Source organism: Mirounga angustirostris, unplaced genomic scaffold (genome assembly GCF_029215605.1).
Source record: "Mirounga angustirostris isolate CCGP_5_RB_7025 unplaced genomic scaffold, mMirAng1.0.hap1 SCAF_7, whole genome shotgun sequence".
NCBI classification, from domain to species: domain Eukaryota; kingdom Metazoa; phylum Chordata; class Mammalia; order Carnivora; family Phocidae; genus Mirounga; species Mirounga angustirostris.
The window spans coordinates 39,855,125-39,874,335 of NW_026991715.1; the positions used below are offsets into that span (position 1 = coordinate 39,855,125).

General features: G+C 35.9%; 1 protein-coding gene across 5 annotated transcripts in view; it reads left to right on the top strand.

Annotated features, from left to right (window-relative positions):
- The window catches only part of TCERG1 (transcription elongation regulator 1), a 60,857-nt gene that overhangs the window by 38,388 nt on the left and 3,258 nt on the right, over positions 1-19,211 (top strand). For all 5 annotated transcript variants that reach the window (XR_006793945.3, XM_045894745.2, XM_045894751.2 and 2 more), the window contains 6 exons: positions 6,427-6,545; positions 10,651-10,801; positions 15,295-15,459; positions 15,718-15,900; positions 17,836-18,015; positions 18,693-18,776. Coding sequence is in view for 4 of the 5 variants with exons in the window: in XM_045894745.2 (XP_045750701.1) it covers positions 6,427-6,545; positions 10,651-10,801; positions 15,295-15,459; positions 15,718-15,900; positions 17,836-18,015; positions 18,693-18,776 (882 nt within the window). In the remaining variant the exon portion in view is untranslated. The remainder of the gene's footprint in view (positions 1-6,426; positions 6,546-10,650; positions 10,802-15,294; positions 15,460-15,717; positions 15,901-17,835; positions 18,016-18,692; positions 18,777-19,211) is intronic.

Sequence of the window (19,211 nt, forward strand, 5' to 3'; positions counted from 1 at the left end):
AGACTTTCTCGTTATGCTACTGAGTGTTATTTATAGTTTCTTACTGAGTTAAATTACAAGCTTGTATTGAGAACTAAAATTCTTTCCCAATTTAGGAGGCATTTTGTAAGCTGATGGTGTTACACTCCTATTACTCCTATAGGAGTAATAGTTAAAAAGAGGAAAAATACCAAGCATTATTTTATTTAAATAAAAATTTTACTTAAAGGTTCTCATGCTGTTTGAGTGGAATTCTTCCAACTGCAGTGTAAAAAATGAAAGGGAAAGCTAACATTTGGCATTAATCCATGTACTTTTTCAGTACTTAGTTTTATTATTTGCATAAGAGTATAAAATCAGGGAGAAACCAGTTAAGTGCTAGGTTACATATTTGCACTTTGTAACTTCATTTCTGAAATACGTGTTTTGATTTAAAAAAAAAAACTAGCGATTTCATTGAAAATGTCTCATAACCTAAAAGTACATCTTTCACTTCTGTCCTTTTCTAGTTTTGTTTGGATTTATGTCTATCTTACATCATTATAAAAGCAGTATTTTATATAATTGTAACCGTAAATTTTAACTTAAGATTTTCTTTAATCTTGTTTTTGATAAAAGATCACTTAAGGAGTCAAATATTTTTGTTGTATTTGTTTTGACAAGTTTATTTTATTTATTTTTTTAAAAGATTTTATTTATTTATTTGACAGAGAGACACAGTGAGAGAGGGTACATAAGCAGGGGGAGTGGGAGAGGGAGAAGCAAGCTTCCTGCAGAGCAGGGAGCCTGATGCGGGGCTCCATCCCAGGACCCTGGGATCATGACCTGAGCCGAAGGCAGATGCTTAATGACTGAGCCACCCAGGCACCCCTGTTTTGACAAGTTTAAAAGTGAATAACATTTTTCAACAGCATCATAGCTTTTCCATGCAGGATTTTAGGCTCTGATGTAGAGACCAGTTAGGCTAACACTTTAAAATAAATTGTCTGTTACCTTATTTCAAAAATAAACATTTTAATATAGTTATGTGTTATTGAGAGCTTTTTAAGATTGATAGTGTGAGAATATGGTAATACATTACCAGGATAGTTAGTGACTGTCAACTGGCCGTCTTGGCCACTGTTTACTGAGTCAGTATCAAATTATAAATTGAATTAAATTGAAGTGAGAATCAAATAATAGAGACCTGTTGAAAAGGAAAAACTTCCTCTACACATTGAATACTTGGACATCAAATGTGTAGGTGTTTTTCCACATCAATCAGTTCTCTGACAGTAGCTGGCTGACCCACCATTAAGTTGAATTCTGACACTGTCTGCATGGAATTAGGGTCAGATCCCACAGATTAAGGGCTTAGTCTCACAAGATCTGCCCTCTCTTTGAATGCCAATCACAAGTAGTAGGTTCCCAGGTTCTGCACCCTTTTGTTGAGTTTGGCTACTAATCAGGGTTTCCCATAGTACCCTCCTCAGGTTTAATAATTTGCTATAATGGCTCACAGAACTTTGGAAAACACTAATGTTTACTGGTTTATAATATAAGAAAGGATATGGTAAAGGATACAATTGAACAGCAGATGACGTACATAGGGTGAGATCTGGAAGGGTCCTGGATGCTGGAGCTTCTGTCCCTGTGGAGTTGGGAGTGTGCCATTCTCCTGGCACATGGAAATGTTTACCAAGCCAGGAGCTCTCTGAACCCCTTTGGTTACGATTTTTATGGAGGCAGCATGACATAGGAGTGATCAATTAAGTCATTGACCATTGGTGATTGGACTCAGTCACAGCCCTTGGAAGTTCCAATGCTCAAATGACACGGTTGGTTCCACTGGCGACTGTCTGCCATCCTGTGATTATCTAGAAGCTTTCCAGAATCATTTCACTGACACTATCTTAGGTATAGGTGAAAGGGCCTCGTTACGAATAACATCAAATTGTTCTTAACACTTAGGAAATTATAAGGGTTTTAGGAACTCTGGCCATGAGCCAGGATGAAGACCAAATACATATATTTTCTTTTTTATTTAAATTCCAATTAGGTTGCGTATAGTATAATACTAGTCCCTGGTACACAATATATACTTCCATACAACACCTGGTGCTCATCCCAAGTGCCCTCCTTAATCACCATCACCCATTTTACCCATTCCCCCTCCCCCACCTCTGGTAACCATCAGCATGTTCTCTATAGTTAAGAGTCTATTTCTTGGTTTGTCTCTCACTCTTTCTTCCCTTTGCTCATTTGTTTTGTTTCTTAAATTCCACGTATGAGTGAAATCATATGATATTTGTCTTTCTCTTGACTTATTTTGCTTAGCATAATACTCTCTAGCTCCATCTGTGTTGTTACAAATGGCAATATTTCATTCTTTATCAAATATATATATATATTTTTTCTTTCTTTTTTTTGCTTCTCTGTTCTTTTTTTTTACTTTTATTATGTTTTCTTACAACACAATATCACACCCATACTTTTCACAAATTTATATTTTGAAGAAGAATATACATAGAGTCTAAAAATCCCAAGTTTCACAAAGTGCGCATAAATAGTTATGCAAGACAGCTAAGTCCTAGAGGTTTGTATTGCATAGTGCCTATAGCTAGTGGTACTGTATTGGATGCTCAACGTTTTGCTAAGAAGATAAATCTTAAGTATTCTTAATACCACATATAAAATAAGAATAAAAGGGCTGGAGGAACGTTTTGGAGATGATGGATATGTTTTTGGCATAGACTGTGGTGGTTTCCCAGATGTCTATTTATCTCCAAACTTATCAAATTGTATACATTAAATGTGTATAGCTTTTTGTATGTCAATCATACATCAATAAAGTGATGTAAAAACAAAAAAATGGAATATTACCAGCACCCTAGAAGCTGCTTTGGCTTAGACAGTATAGCCCTTTATTTTGGATGGTTTTGATTATACCTATAAAAGTCAACTAGGAAGTTTTTAAAAACTTACTAACTTTCATGGTGTTAATTACAACATTTTGTTCACAAGTTGATGTTGTAAGAAAATAACTGCTTAAAGTAGGAACATAAAGCCCAAGTGTATTGGGAGGCACGACACAAATAATTAGGAGAAACTTGGAAGCATAACAGAACTCCTAAATCCTAACCTTGGTGTGAGATATCCCAGAGGAGGGGATGTGAAGTTTTCTCGAGCTTCTGAAAAGAAAGTTAACATAAATTCACTTGGGTTTTATTTCTAATTTATTACTTTTACAAATAAGAAAGTATATACCAAGGGGGTGCCTGGGTGGCTCATTTGGCTGGGGCCCTCGACCCTCCTTGTCTCCCTGCTCAGTGGGGAGTCGGCTTCCCCTCCCCCTCTACCCCTCCCCCGTGTACTCTCTCTGAAATGGATAAATCTTTTAAAAGAAAAAAAGAAAAAGAAAGTATGTACCAAGAAAGGAGAGAGGGGTTGAAAAGAGCCCTCTTTCCCATTTCCATCAGCATGCAAATGCTTTCAGGATTTATTGCAGTGCTATATTTAGAGGGTACTGAAAATGACCTACATGCCTAGCAGGAGACTGGTGAGATAACTGTAGATAATTCTCTTTAGCTATTAAAGGTTAGTAGATATATATGGCCTGACCTGGAAAGAAGTTTGAAGTTTTTTAAAGAAAACATTTTTTGCTTGACTTTTTCTGAAGATGTGCATGCACACATTTAAAGAGTCAAATAGTTCTATAAGATATGCTAGGAAAAATATTAGAGTGCTGCCCCAGTTTTATCTTTCTGAAGACATTTCTTCCAGAGCCTTCTGATTTGCTTCATTCTGGACTGGTTGCCCTCTACACCTGATGTATTGCTGTCATTTTTGAGGATGACCAGTCTTTACTATCATCCTGGGATTTCCCTCATTTCTCTTTTTGGTGGGCCGGGGGTGTGAGGGGGGGAGGGTTCACCTGTTTCCTCCATCATAAGTCTTTTCTTTCTTGGTTTACTCCGTTTTGATGCATTTCATCCCTGTAATAGCTTCTTGGGAGAACATGCATGGGAAATAAATTTCTGAAGCCTGGCATATTTGAAAACACCTTTATTGTATATCCTTAATTTGGAATTGTTTGGTTTAAGATATTTGAAATTGGAAATCTTTTTCAGGATTTTGAAGATGTTGCTTTTTCTAGTTTTCATTGTTTTTGAATCCATCTTTACTTGTTCCTTTCTTTATGGACGTGTTTAGTTTTCCTTCGTAGGCATGTAGGATCTTTCTTTTAGTGTATGGAGTTCTGAAATCTCATGGTGATTAACCATGTGCTGGGCCCTTGGTGGCCCTTCTAAGTATGTGAATTTGTATCTTTCAGTTCTGGGAGATTTTCTTGTATTGCTTTTTTGATTTGTTTCCACCTGTTTAAATTTGCCCTTGTGGGCTTGTCCTTAAAGTTTTTTTTCTCTTGTTTTCTACCTCTGCCCTTTTTTAAAAAAACATTTTGGGTGACTTTCTCATTTTTATAGTCTGATCCTTTAATTTTTCATTTCTTCTGTCATAATTTCTAGGATTTCTTTTTTCTTGTTTTATGGTTATAGTATCTTAGTTTTATGAGATTGTTGAGGATTTTTTTCTTTTAAATTTTCATTTTCATGCACAGTTTCTGTTTTCTATTTTGGTTTCTATTTTTCATGCTGGAGAGTTTCCTTAGATGTCTTTAAAGAGACCTGGACTTCTCATGATTAGGAATGAAGCACTGAAATGCTCTTTGGGCACTTTGAGCATCTAATTGGGCTCCCATGACTTGGCTTTACTGTAAAGCCTTGCTTCTCAGTCAGGGACAGTTTTGCCCCAGGAGACATTTTTGGTTGTCACAACTGAGGGGGTGCTGTTGGCATCCGGTGTCCACGGATGCTGCTAAACATTATCTGGCCCAAGTGCCATAAGTGCTGAGGTTGAAAAACCCTGCTGTAGGGTGATTTAAGCCAGTTTGTTGAGGATCTCCTGGTGCAGGTAATTTTTAGGCTGGTCACATTCTTGATAAGAACCTTTCGTGTCCTGATGAGAGGACACAGTCCTTACTGCTTTTGTTCTGGGAGAACTGTGTCTTACGTTTGGTATGTAACTGGTTAATTCACTGTTTTCTCTGGTATGCCCCATTTCTAATTCATGTTGTCCCTCCCCCGCCCCCCCCCTCCCAACTCAGGCCAGAGATACCGCGTTACCTTTTAGAGCAAGAATCAGCAAAATTTTAACATAAAGTGTCAGATAATAAATATTGTAACTTGAGGGGCCATCTGGTCCCTGTCACTATAGTATAATTCTGCAGCTCTAGTGTAGGAGGACCCATAGATAGATGTAAAGGAGTGAATATGACTGTTCAAATAAAGCTTTAGTTAAGGACCCTAAAATTTGGATTTCATTTAATTGTCATGTGTCATGAAATGTCATGAAATTTTCTAGTCTGTTTTTTCCTAACCGTTTAAAAATGTTAAAACTTTTTTGGGCTGTGCAAAAATAGGCAGCAGGCCAGATTTGGCCGGCAGATTGTGAGTTGCCATCCCTTGTTCTAGAGACTAATCACCTGCCTTTTACTTAGGTTCAGGAGTGACAGTGCCCTCCGGTACATGAAGTTGGCAAGGGGGATCTACTGATTGACTCATTCTTAAAGAACCTTATTATAGCTATACTCTGCCCTCACTTCTATGGATATCTGGTGCTGTCGCCTGTGGAGCTGTTTGAGGATTCTCTAATTAAAAAAAAGAATTGGTTTCTTTGTTTTCTTGACTGCTAAATTAGGGTCTGCTTTCTCATGTCCTCCAAGTCCTTTACTACTTATCCATGTGCTTTTCACCATCGAGAGTTGCTCTCTTTTTCCCATTGGCCTGTTCTTGTTGGTTTGTGATTTAAAAAAAAAAAAAAAAAAAAATCCTCTGTTGGCATTTTTGGCATTTGAAGAAAACAGGAAATAGGTGTGCGTGTTCAGTTTATTATCTTGTCTATATGTTATTAAGTGGGAAAATACTATAGGATAGATGTAAAGCATCACGTTTTGGTGAAAATAGTTATGCCTTAAAGAGAACCACAGAAATAAATTTAAACTGTAAAGCATTACATTTTGGTGAAAATAGTTATGCCTTAAAGAGAACCACAGAAATAAATTTAAACCCATACTGCTGATGTTTTTTTCTAGAAAGATTTGGAAGGACTGTAATTTTTTATACATTTTATATTGCCTGAAATTTTTTTAGTAAACATGTATTCAATTTGTAATCAGGGAAAATGAAAATTACAGGGGCTTTTAACTCTGTTCTGGAAATCTAAACAGAGGGCTTCTGAGACTTGCTATAGATAGTCTGCATATAATTGAGATATCTATAGTTAGTGTATTTTTCTATTACATTCTGGACAAAGATATTGACTTAGTATTTTCTTACAGATTCCGTAGTTTGGTAATTAAATTATTTATATGAAAGACTAACTTGTCAAATTGGTTTATTTTTGTGATAGGTATTTGATCAGTATGTAAAGACGAGGGCTGAGGAAGAACGCAGGGAAAAGAAAAACAAAATAATGCAAGCCAAGGAAGATTTCAAGAAAATGATGGAAGAAGCAAAATTTAATCCAAGGTATATGGTTCATTATTGTAACATTTCAAAATATTTATGTGCTTTCTCCTAAGATCAGCTAAGAGAATACGTATCTTTTGGATAATTGGATTATTTGATTATTGGTGGCTGCATTTCTGATCTTCATTCTTAATATATTTCCTTTAGAGGAATCTCTTGTGCCCTGTGAGAGGCATTGGTTTTCAAGAAGGGTACCTTTGTTTTAAGAGCTTCCCTGTGGGAATAAATTTCCTTCTCTAGAAACTGGTAAATGATTAAAAAAAAAAAAAAATCTGTCTCCATTTTAAAGTTTTACACCTAATAACTTGCAGCACAGGGACATTATTTTGATGGAATTGGAGTGATGAAGGACCTCTCTGTCTAGATTATGTTTTTGTCTGACATTTTCAATTGATTGTTAATGGGTAGTGAGTACGTGTAATGGGCTGAAGAAGATGAGACTTTAAACTTACGTGACTAGCATCATAACAATAATGGCATCATTTCGTGGATATTTTATGTGCACTTAAAGATATATGTACAAACTTACACGCATGATTAATGGACTCCTCTCATACCTGTTTTCTAGATAAGGAAAGTAAGAGTAAATTGGGTAACTTGCGCAAGTGCATGTGGGATTTCAATTAGATTTCGGTGCTAAGCACAGATTAGGCAAGGGAGAATTACTTTCTTATTTGTGGCTTAGTTTTAACAGTTGTGTTTTTAGGCTGCTGTGAACACCTCATAATATGGAGAATTTCCAAAACTATAGGGTAGAATCGCGGAGCATCTGGGTTAAATGGTAGTTTTTATAAAAATCCATCTTGTTTAAGCAGTTACTTTTGTCATTGGAGGTAAGAGTGATGTTGTTTGAGAAAGTGTATCTGGTATTACGATTTTATGTTTGAAACATGAAGAGAAACCTATGGCATTAATACACATATCAGACAGTAAAGCTAACAGTATTTGTGGCTCTGAAGAATGTAATATTTGTCAGGGGGTAATTGAGTTTCAGACTCTGAGGGGTCTTGGGCCTTTCTGTTGGTTAATCAGAAGGGTGAGTTCTTGGGTCAGATACTTGCAACTGGGATGCAGTTGAGTAAATTTGAACATGGTTTGTTACTACATATTAGAGAATTCATAGTCTTTTGGGGTATTGTGGTTGTGGAGGGGAAAAGGTTTACTCCGAGGGAGATACATGCCGAAATATTTATAGATGAAGTCTCATGATGTCTGCATGTCTGCAGCTTGTTTTGAAGTGATTCGGCAAAATACATCTATTTATTAAAACCAGTATGAACCTGGCAGTAACTGAGACTCTGAAGAGATTTCCATTTTGTGGATTTGACAAAGTCTTGCTGTGTCACAGTATCCTGTTGGTGTTCTTTTGGGGCTCATAGAATTGTTGGAGAGATCTGTACTTTGCAGGTTACGTCAGAAAATAAAGCCATGAGGTACATAACTAGAAGTCTTGGCACTGGGGACATTGTGCTGTATTGTTATATTAATACATTCAACACTAGCATAGAGATTAGGACCAATTTTAGTGAGTGGCAGAAAATGAGGAAAAACTTAAAATGGAGAAAATAGTGCCCATTAACTTAAGTCCACTTTGTAATGGAAAAAGACTACTATCAACAAAGCTTTTTAATAGAATTTATAGATAAAAAGCCCTGGAGTTTATTCTAAGGGAAAGAATGACTGGGGAGAATTACCTTAGTACCCATTCTCTGTCTCTTTTCTATTTTGATGGAAATCTTAAGGCAATTCCTCCTAGGGTCAACTCCTGGTCACTCTACTCTTACTGGTCTCCTACTGCTAATGTCCACCCTCAGCTCTCCCTGAGAAAAAAGGGTAACATGTCTGTTACCAAGCAGTGCTTTTTGGAGTCATATAAAAAATCTATCTGAATCTAATGCTAAAACTTCATCTTGGTCTTTTCTGGTGAAAAATAATAATTATTTAATTCTCACTTTTATAAGTTGATTTTACATTTTAAAAAAAGGTTTATTCTTTTATCATAGTAGTAATTGCTCTTCTTTCTTAAAACTATAATGCAAGGTGCTTAATTTATCATGAAAAGAAACATTTGATGGGCTACATGTGATCCCTTTTCTGGGACATGCAATTTTTACTTCAAAATTTTATTAAAGTTACATTTCCATTATTCAGACCAGATTTACAATATATCCTGTTGTTAAAAATGTTGAATGAATGAAATTAGGTATTCTAAGTAATAACAGTTGCATGTAAAAGATTTTTATAATCTGGGTTTGGTTGCCGGAGCATAAAAATAGCAAATGTTAGCTATGAGTGGTACTCCTAGTTTTCAGTTGATGTTTTAAATTCTAAATTCCGAAGTTAACCAATTTTTTCTTTATTAATGAAAGTTGTAGTAGAACCTTTAACACCTGAGAAGATGTGTTTTATGTGTGCGTTGAAATAGTTAAATAGTTCTTAAAAGGAGAAAGTAAGATTTATTTTTCCCCTCTAAAAACATGCTAAATGTGGGAGTATTTATTATAAGAGCAAATTATCATTATGTAAGGGGAAAGCTTCAAATATTGAGGTATATTCAAACGTATGAAGGCTATATAAATGCCTTTTATTTGTGAAGAAAAATTTTTTTTATGCTGAGCCTCATTAGCCCTCATAGGCCTCATCTTTTTATATAGCCTGCTTGGCAGTTTGCTGTGCTTTTTGCATATCTGTACATTGATGTTTTCATCGAATCTGGAAAATTTTTGATCAGCATTTTTTCCTCTCTGATTCATTCTTTTCTCTTTTAGAATTCTAATTACACCTATTTTAAAGTGTTTGGTATTATCTCACATGTCTCTGAGACTATTCTCCTCCTCCCCCTATTTTTTTTCTGTGTACTCTTTTGATTAGATAACTGTTACGGATCTAACTTGGAGTCACTGGCTCTTTATTCTATGTCTCTTCCTTTTTTAAGCCCATGCAGTGAATTTTTCCTTTCAGTTAGCTTTAGGTTCTTTTTTTCTATTTTCTGTATCTCTGCTGAAACTCCCTTTTTTTGTTCATTCATTAAGACCTTGTTTTTAGTTCTTTGAACCTATTTTTCTTTAATCCTTTCGGTATAATTATAATAATTTTAAAGGATTTGTCTCTGCCTAGAGCAACATCTGGACATTTTGGGTTTAGTTTCTGTTGATTTAAAATTTTTTTGGTATGGATTATGCATTCTTGGTGTGTTTAGTGTTTTCTGATTGAATATTGGAAATTCTGGATTTTTGTTTTCACAGGCAGTTCACTTTATTACAGGCTGATTATGTTAATTTAGTTTTGATTTAAGGCTTTGTTAGTGTGGATCTCAGAAGGTGGAAGGTGCTTTTCAGCGGTCCAGCTTTGTCTCCCTTGTTCATCTTTTGTGGACTTTATTGTCCTCATGCTGTTCTTTTTCTGTACTATCAACTTCTAAGATCTGTGTTTTGCTCTTAACCATGTAGCACTTTGGTGGGGGCGTGCTGTTGCAGTCCAGCCTTGGCCATACACTCATGGGGAATTGCTTTTTGGTGTACTTACGGGGTACTTTCTTCCTATAGCTTTTTCCTCTGCCATTTTAGCACCCAAGCTCTGATCTTCACTGCTTCTGACTTTTGAGGCCACTGTACTCTGCTTGGAGTACAGTTTCTTCGGAAATTGTCCTGACGCAGAGGGCAGTGGGGCTTTCCTCGGTCTTAGTACTCTCCCTGTTGTCTCCTGTTTTGAAATCAGTTGCTTCATGTATTTTGTCCTGTTTCATAGTTGCTCCTGGAAGGAGAGCTAATTCAGTAAAGTTACTCCTCCACGGCTGGAAGCAAGACTGAGCCTTTTCTTAGTGTGAAAATAGATGAGCTCTCAAGTCTCTTGGAACACATACATTTTTTGCTCTCTGATGTGTTATCGCACAGTATGCTGATAGTATACAAATCGCTAACCACATTTTCACCCTCTAGCCCTTTTTTACTCTTTTCTGTAGCTCATTGTTTACTGTTTGGGCAGATGTTGGGGCTCAGTGGCTCTTTGGCACATACTCTTGCTGGAAAAACGGTATCTTCTGCTATACCTTTCTACAAGCAGAAATAGCTCTACCAAAGTTAGCACACTTGCCATTTTGTTACAGAGCTACTTTTAGTGAATTTGCAGCCAAGCATGCTAAAGATTCAAGATTCAAAGCAATTGAAAAGATGAAAGATCGAGAAGCCTTGTTTAATGAATTTGTGGCAGCTGCAAGGAAGAAAGAGAAAGAAGATTCGAAGACCAGAGGTGAGAAGGTAAGATGGTTTTAGTTCCGGTGGTGTGATTGATGGGAGTGTGAATAGGAGGGGACTAATGTGGGGCTGTGTTGCTGATCTTGTTCATGGGCATAAATTACAGGACTCACATTTACTGTTTAGCTTTATAAGTTAACTTTTATATTCGTTTATACGTGTGAATTGTCCCTTTATTTCCATGATGTTTATTTTTCATTTTTAAAGAATTTATTTATTTATTTGAGAGAGAAGGAGAGCGTGCACAAGTAAGGGGAGGGGAAGAGGGAGAGGGAGAAGTCATGACCTGAGCTGAAGGCAGACACTTAACCAACTGAGCCACCCAGGTGCCCCATGATGTTTATTTTAATAACTTCACTAAACTACCTAGATTTGCTTTATATTTTATTTTACATTTACAATTTATTAATACTGAGATGCCCAGTAAACCCAGAACTGACTTACTAGGTCTGTTTATTCACTGGTGCCTGCTAAGATTTCAAGATTCTTAATAAGCAGTAACCTTTAAATTTCAAAAAGGTTTTTTATCTTTTTTGCCTTCTAAAAGATAGCATTTTAGTGACTTTCTAATCTTTTAGTAAACATATCTTACATATAAATTATTGCTTATCAGAAATAAAGGTCGGCTATTAAAGATTAATGAATTCCAAAGGTCATTTGATAGCACTGTCAGGAATGGAGGGGAGTCCCCCACTGGAGAAGCAGACTGGTGGAGTTGGCACCGGTGGTGCGTGAACCATCAGAACATGCAGCCACTCTTAGTGTCCCTGTGTGCTTTGTGAATGGAGAAAAAGAACCTCTGAAGCCTAATCATTTTTGACATTTAAAATGGCCCATTATTCCAGAAAGTTAAAACATCACAACTTCTTTTAAGAAATGTTATTAGGGAAATAATACCGCTCTTACCGAGAAGCCTTTTTCACTGTAAATAGTAATAGTATTGGGTGAAATGACTTTTGTCAAAAATACCTGAAACTTCCTGATTATATGCTACATTGGGCTTCTGTGTAGATCCTTCCAGAATTTTTCTCAACTTTTTTCTTTTTCAAATGATTATGCTTCTCAGGAAATGTGCAAAATTGAGTGTTCAATTAGAGTCATGTTAGTGAATTGTTTGCTCCTTTTGACTTTTAGTAATAACCTATTTGATTAAAGAAAACCAAGTAAATAAATGAATGCTACTGTGTGATTGCTTTTATACAAATTGGATGTTTTTGTCTTTGCATTTGTAACTAATGTTCTTTTTCTAAACACTTTTTTGTCACTATTTTTGTGTATTCTGTTTTATAACAAGTGGATAGACTTTACAGTTTTGTGCTGTGCTGCCTTTCAATCAGTTCAGTCTGACAGCTGTCAATCACTGATACGCAAAGTATTATGGGATTCCCTAGTGAGGAAAGAATTGGTATCTCTCTGTGGTGACTTTAGCCTCCCACAGTTCCGGTACTTTACATTTTTTTAGTCTTTTTCCTTATGAAGTGATGAGAGTTGTGCCCACAATGTGTTAATTGAAATAAATTAAATAGACATTACATCTAAATAAACCTAATGTATTCAGCTTTATTTTCTTTTGATTATAAAAATCTCTAAATTACAGGTTTGGTTTTGTATCATTACTTAATTTTTTAAAAAGAGGCCGGAAATTACTAAAGTGAAACTTTCTCAGCCAGTTTAAAGAATGCAAAATTACTAGGTAGGCCATGGAAACAAAAATCTTTAAAGTAAGGGTTTAAATATAGTATATTTTATATTCACATTCAGAGAAGTAGCTGGTTAATGAAGTTTTACCACTTTCTTCATGACTTTTACTGTACAGTAAATATTTATTTTTATGAAGTATATTGTCTATACCGTTTTTTAAAAATCACATTTTAACTAATTGAATGGTAGGATTAGTATTAGTAGCATGGTGCTGGTATATTGGAGTTTCTTTCTTTGTTCTTGTGATTCTCTAGCTGCTGTTTGTAGCATTGAGGTAATGCAATTAATAGCTGAATAGTAAAGGTTTAAAGGTAATTACTTACTGAGTCAGAAACCTATGAAGGACACTGATTTTTGGTAAAGTTGCTTTTTTCCTTCAGTAGACATTTTTAAGCTAAAGGGTAAAATCATTTTCATGGAGGTTTTACTGGTTATTTTCAGTTTTATAAAAAAATGTCCCTAAAACTCTGCTTACTTTACTGGGCTGTTTTGCTTGCCAAAATAGCTACCCTCAAATTTTTGTTTATTTAATTACAATTTTTTATTATAACCAGTTTTTATAAAATTCTGGTTCAAGTAACATACCTTTTGGAACAACACATTTGAAGTTGCATATAATAGAGTTAATCCTCTCATAAAGTTGGCATTTTTCTCTCTACCCTCCCTTAAATTTCATTTTGAACAAATTAAATATTTTTGTTACAGTACATTATTAGTCTAGGGAGACTATTTTTCCCTATTAAACTGAACAGCCTAGATGGTAAGGTACTTCCATTTGGAGACAGAAGAAAATAGGGGATACAGGGCCTTGAATTGCTGCTAGTGGTAACTTACATTTTTTTTTTTTTTTTTTTGACATTTACTCAGTTGTTAAATAATTCCCATACAAATAGCAGCTTTGGTAAGCCATGTATTAGCCATGGTAGTATCCATAGTGAAAGGAAGTTTAACTTCATTTAAAGTTCACTTTGTTTATACATCACACATTTTTTAAAACCTGTATGATAATCCTTTCTAGGTTTCGTGTCTAATATGTGAAAATTGTCTTCAATCAATATAAATTCCTGTGGCTTGGAAAGATTCCTATTTGATACAGCTTGCATGCTTTATTTAATACAAATTTTGTCAATTTTGCTTTGTAGTTATATGCATCTAGGAATTGGGTGTTCATCATGTCAGATACAAAGTAGACAAGATGAACAGAAAAATTGTTAAATCACTATATCAAGTAGTTTCTTTTTCACTGTCTAGAAATACTGGGTTTATGAGTATTTCTTACTATTCCAAACAAAGGCAAGAGCTAAGTTCAGTAGTAAAGAAATCCACAGTTGGTTAGCTCTTGTCTTTTTTAAAAAAAAATCTCTAATAGGGTAACTCTTTTTTACAACCTTACCATGTTTTCCAGAAAGGGCATCATCCTCCCTTTTAATCCTCTCATAGGGGAAATGAGGGTTGGAATAGGCAAAGGAATGATTCCATTCCTAATTTCTCCTTCCCTTGGTCAGGTGGGAAGCCAGCATGTTTAACCCCTATGGGGAGGAGAGGTTCTTGACATGGCCAGAATCCTCTTGAATTGACTGCTACCTCAGGTATCTCCCCTGGTAGGAGTACAAGATAATTTAAATGAGACTGAATTTTAAAACAGGTCCTCAAAGGTGCATAAAAATAAATGCCTTCTTTATCCCTTTCTTCCCTATTTAAAAAATGAGAATTACAGTTTGGGAGAGGGATTCTAAGTATTGTATATGTTGGCACTAAAGGATTAATACCATTTCATACCCTTGGTATAATGTTACTAACTTGGTACTTGATTGGTTAAGAATGTTAAATTCATTAACACTTTTATTTTGAGTTGTATAATGGTAAAGGCATACATATTTAATGGCTAAATACAAAAAATCTAAATATAGTTTATGTAATGCTTGATTATGACCATAGAAATTCTGTAATTTATATGTAAGGGTGCAAACATTGCTTTTTTTATTATTTATTTATTTATTTATTTATTTATTTATTTATTATTATTTTTTTTTAAGACTTTATTTGCGAGAGAGACAATGAGAGACAGAGAGCATGAGAGGGAGGAGGGTCAGAGGGAGAAGCAGACTCCCTGCCGAGCAGGGAGCCTGATGCGGGACTCGATCCCAGGACTCCAGGATCATGACCTGAGCCGAAGGCAGTCGCTTAACCAACTGAGCCACCCAGGCGCCCCAACACTGCTTTTTTTAAACTAAAATACAAAAATTTACTGTTTTTTACCTGTTTTTAGACATTTGACAGTATGGTTTCAAGTTTCGAATGAATGAGACTTATTTGTGCTCAGCTCTAAATTCCCCTTTTTGTAACAAACAAAAAATATTACTCATGTACTTTTTAAAATAAGTCATTCTTAGTGTCTTGATGTTAAAGTATAGTTTACTGTCAGTTCATAAGCCTGAATCTTACCTAAAAATAAATGTGAGTTCTTATTTCTTATTAAAAAATGGCAGTTCTGAAATGCAAAAGTTAAAAACAACCTAAGATTTTTTTCTGCATTTGAATAATTTCACTGGAGAAAATGATTTATCTTGAACTTGGTAGATTTTAAATGAGAGCTTATATGTGTGTTGTCCTTTACATTTTTCCTAAAAGAGCGATTCTAAAAATTATTCCACTCTAAATAAATGCATTTAAAAGTTATTACTATTCCCATCCTTAAGGTAAGTGAATAGTTTTTTCTGGTTACAAACGTTTGCATAGGAGGAATTTCTTATGACACATTTCCCCCCCATCCCACTCCATGTTTTGAAATACAGATTAAATCGGATTTCTTTGAATTGTTATCAAATCATCACTTGGACAGTCAGTCTCGATGGAGCAAAGTGAAAGACAAAGTAGAAAGTGATCCACGTTACAAAGCAGTGGACAGTTCATCAATGAGAGAAGACCTTTTCAAACAGTATATTGAAAAAATAGCCAAGGTAACCATCGTGTTTACTTGTACTGAAAGCATGGAATAATAAAATTCTTAATTGCTATATTATAAAGGTATTCACTCCTGTTTGGGATTTGGAATTTTTCTTGTTGGTATTCTTAATATAAGATCTCTAGTAGTTGGTATGGAAACGAGGTATAGTGTTTAGGAATTTTCTTGGTAAAAACCAGGTTTGAAATTTTCTGTTTGGCATACTAGTTATTCTGTGGAAACCTGTTTTGATCCTGTAATTTTACCTTTACAGAATTTAGACTCAGAAAAAGAAAAGGAGCTTGAAAGGCAAGCCCGCATTGAGGCAAGCCTTCGAGAACGAGAAAGAGAGGTACAGAAGGCTCGTTCAGAACAAACAAAAGAAATAGATCGAGAGAGAGAGCAACACAAACGAGAAGAAGCTATCCAGAATTTCAAGGCTCTTTTGTCTGACATGGTATATATTACTCTTGCTTTCCCCCTCACCCCTTTATAGTACTGGACATGAGAGATCTGTTATATTACCTCGTTAGTGAAAATTTTCATATTTAAATTGACTCAGAGATATAATTTGCTAATTTGTTTTATAAGGTGTTTTAAAATGGAGTTCTTGGCATTAGCACCATTAGAATAGGAAAACCCTAGTTATTTAACATTTTCAGAGGTTAGATGTTCTGTATATATAAAAATTTATAATCTTTTAGTCTCAAAGATAATTTATTCTTGATGGAAGTCATCTTAAATTATCACACACTGACATGCCATAGTAATAAACAAAATGTGCTGAACGTAATTAAACCTTTTTCTTAATGATTTCGGGTCATCACTGTGATGATGAATTATTGTACATGTGGATGGTGTGAGATCTAGGACTGGAGGTGTACTGACCTCAGGAGATACCCTGGAATTTTCTTGACAAACCTTTCTGCATCACCCAGGGTTGTTGAGGTGTGTAGGGTTTTCTCTGTACAGTGAGTGCCCAAGGCTGCTCTGCTGTTCTACTTTTTTCGTCCCTTCTCCCTGTCACCGTCTCTCCTGCTGTTTCTCTTCTCTTCGTTTGTAAGGGCCCTTTTCATTACTACTGTCACGTCTTCGATTTCTTCCCTTTCTTCTGATGATCTGTTTTCATTTTCCTCTTTTTGTTCTCTGGACAGTTACAGTCGTTTCCTGATTGTTCTCCTTGCTTTTACTTCCCCCGAGTTCATCCTCTTTATCGCAGTCATAGAAGTCATCATAAAAACCAAATGATTTTGTCACTTTCCCTGTGGCTTGCAGAGAGAAGGTTCTCTGTGCTTCTAGTGGTCGCCTACGTTTAAAACTCTGTCTTAGCATAATATATAAGGCTGTTCATTTCTTGACTCCCCCACCTTCATATTATGTTACCCTCTTTGGTTCCTCTCTTGCCCCCTATGCTCCAGCCTTTCTGAACTTACCTCTAATGAACCACACTTACATTAATGAATCCTGTCATTGCTCAGGCCAATCCCTCCAGCTAGGATGCTTCCCGCTGCAGTTAGAAACTCATTGTTCAAGATCACACTCAGATCTCTTTTGTGAGGTTGATCTTGACCCATCTAAGGCGGATTTGTTTTTCCTGTTCCCCTTGGCCACCCTGTGGTCAGCATACACCTCTGCAGCCCTTACTACATGCAGTTGCAATTACTTGCTTATACACCTCTTTCCCCTTAAAAAAGTGAGTCCTTTGAAGGAAGGGATAGTGTCTTAATTTTTTCCAGTATCAAGCTCCGTGTTCAGCTGACACATTGATCGATGCTTGATAAATGTTGGTTAAATAAATGTTTTCGTATTTTTCTTTTTTCTTACCTGTCTTTTCAGCCTTCCATATTTCTTTAGCATTGGCAGCAGTGTGACTAGCAATAACTGGTGATGCCATTTGAAGCCATGAAGCGTACCTTTCTGCTGGTTGTTGAGCCAGCCTGATCCGCCATGTCTTCTCTCGTTAGCCGTGTTAATTTCTTGCTTATACTCGGAAGTGCCACTTCCCATATGTAGTTGATAAGTACACATTGGAGCTCAAGATTTGTTGAGTGTTTTTTTTTTCCTGTGACCTCTTTAGTACTACAGTAAGATATTTCCTGTTCTATTTGGAATAGAATAGGAATTTCTCCTACTGAAAGTTGGTAAGATGTTAAATAGAAGTTCTTCTCTTCATCCTTCTCCACCTCTAAATCCATACTTGATAGCTTAGGGAAGCTCTGAGTGGTGGGCTTTCTGGCTTTAAAAAAGATTTTCAGTGACTGCTTAAGGTGGAATCACTAGAAGCTGCTTTTATTATTAAATGTATGATTCCTAAATTAAGTAAATAAGCCTTTTATTGTTGAAATATGAGAAGATAAGTCTCTGGTGATACAATTTTTTGGTACGTTTTTAGGTACGTTCTTCAGATGTGTCATGGTCTGATACTCGGAGGACTCTGCGGAAAGATCACCGTTGGGAATCTGGATCCTTGTTGGAAAGAGAGGAGAAAGAGAAGCTTTTTAATGAACACATTGAAGCACTTACCAAAAAGAAGAGGGAGCACTTTAGGCAACTTCTGGATGAAACTTCTGCAGTAAGTCCCTTATTTTCCCTGTTTTAATCTAGATGGGCCTTCATGAATAATTCCAAAAGTTAAAACATTGATGTGATTATTAGCGTCATGGTCTTTAGATCCGTTACTAGAATTCATGAGTTTTATGACACTTTCATCTTTGATTTTATTTTTCCTTTTTAAAGTAAAATGTTCGTGGCATTCTTACTATGTAGAGATTACTTCCTTCTGCAGTTTCAACATTCGTATCTGCTCCTGTGGTAGTTCGTAATGTCCCAAGCTGTGTAATCATCGATCCCTCCTGATGAGATATTTAATAGATTCCATCTTTCGCTCCATTTTCAGTTTGGCACCATGGCTCCCTCCTTTGGCAGTTTGTACCCTCTGTTGTTCAGGTTTTCTCCTGATTATGTAATCTCTTTTGGGTGATGGTTTCTTTAGAAGTTATGGTGTTACCTATGGAGACACAGGGTTTGCAGGTGATAGTCTCAGGCCACATTGAAATGTGGCCATGAAAATAACTCTTGTGGCAAGCCAAAAAGAAATTGCATTAAAGCTGCTTCCCTGTCCAGTTAACTTTTGGGCATTACAAGAGATGGCAGGTCAGTGTGTGATATCACATACCATATGTGCTGCCATTTGACCCTCTCAATAAAAGGGAGTTGTATTTATGTTTTTTATTCACTTGCCTTTCAAAGATTACCTTAACATCCACATGGAAAGAAGTAAAAAAAATCATTAAAGAAGATCCTCGGTGCATTAAGTTCTCCTCCAGTGACAGGGTAAGAGGATTTTGTCTGAGATTTACTACTGTCAGTTTACAAATATTAATTGGGTGTTCAATCAGTATGTCTAGGATCTTGACCAAAATGAAATTGATGGTTTTAAGTGAATAACTTTTAAGTGTATGAGAAATAAATCTGAAGTTTAAATTCATATTTTCTGTTTTGCACGATACATAAACAAGAAAGCACAGGAGAAACTTAAAAATTTAATCCTTGAGGTCAAGCCTGTGTTTGGGGATGTTAGAGCTTTAATGAAGCCGTAGTTTTTATTCATTGTATAGTCAGGTCCCACTAGGTAGATAACATTAATGCTGGTACCAGACTGTCAGAGCCCCTGAACCATGCTAGCAGAAGGCCGCAACACCGCCTCTTGTTCCTGTATGCTCCAGAAACTGGAGTAGAGAAACGTCAGACGAGTGAAGTTTTAGAAGC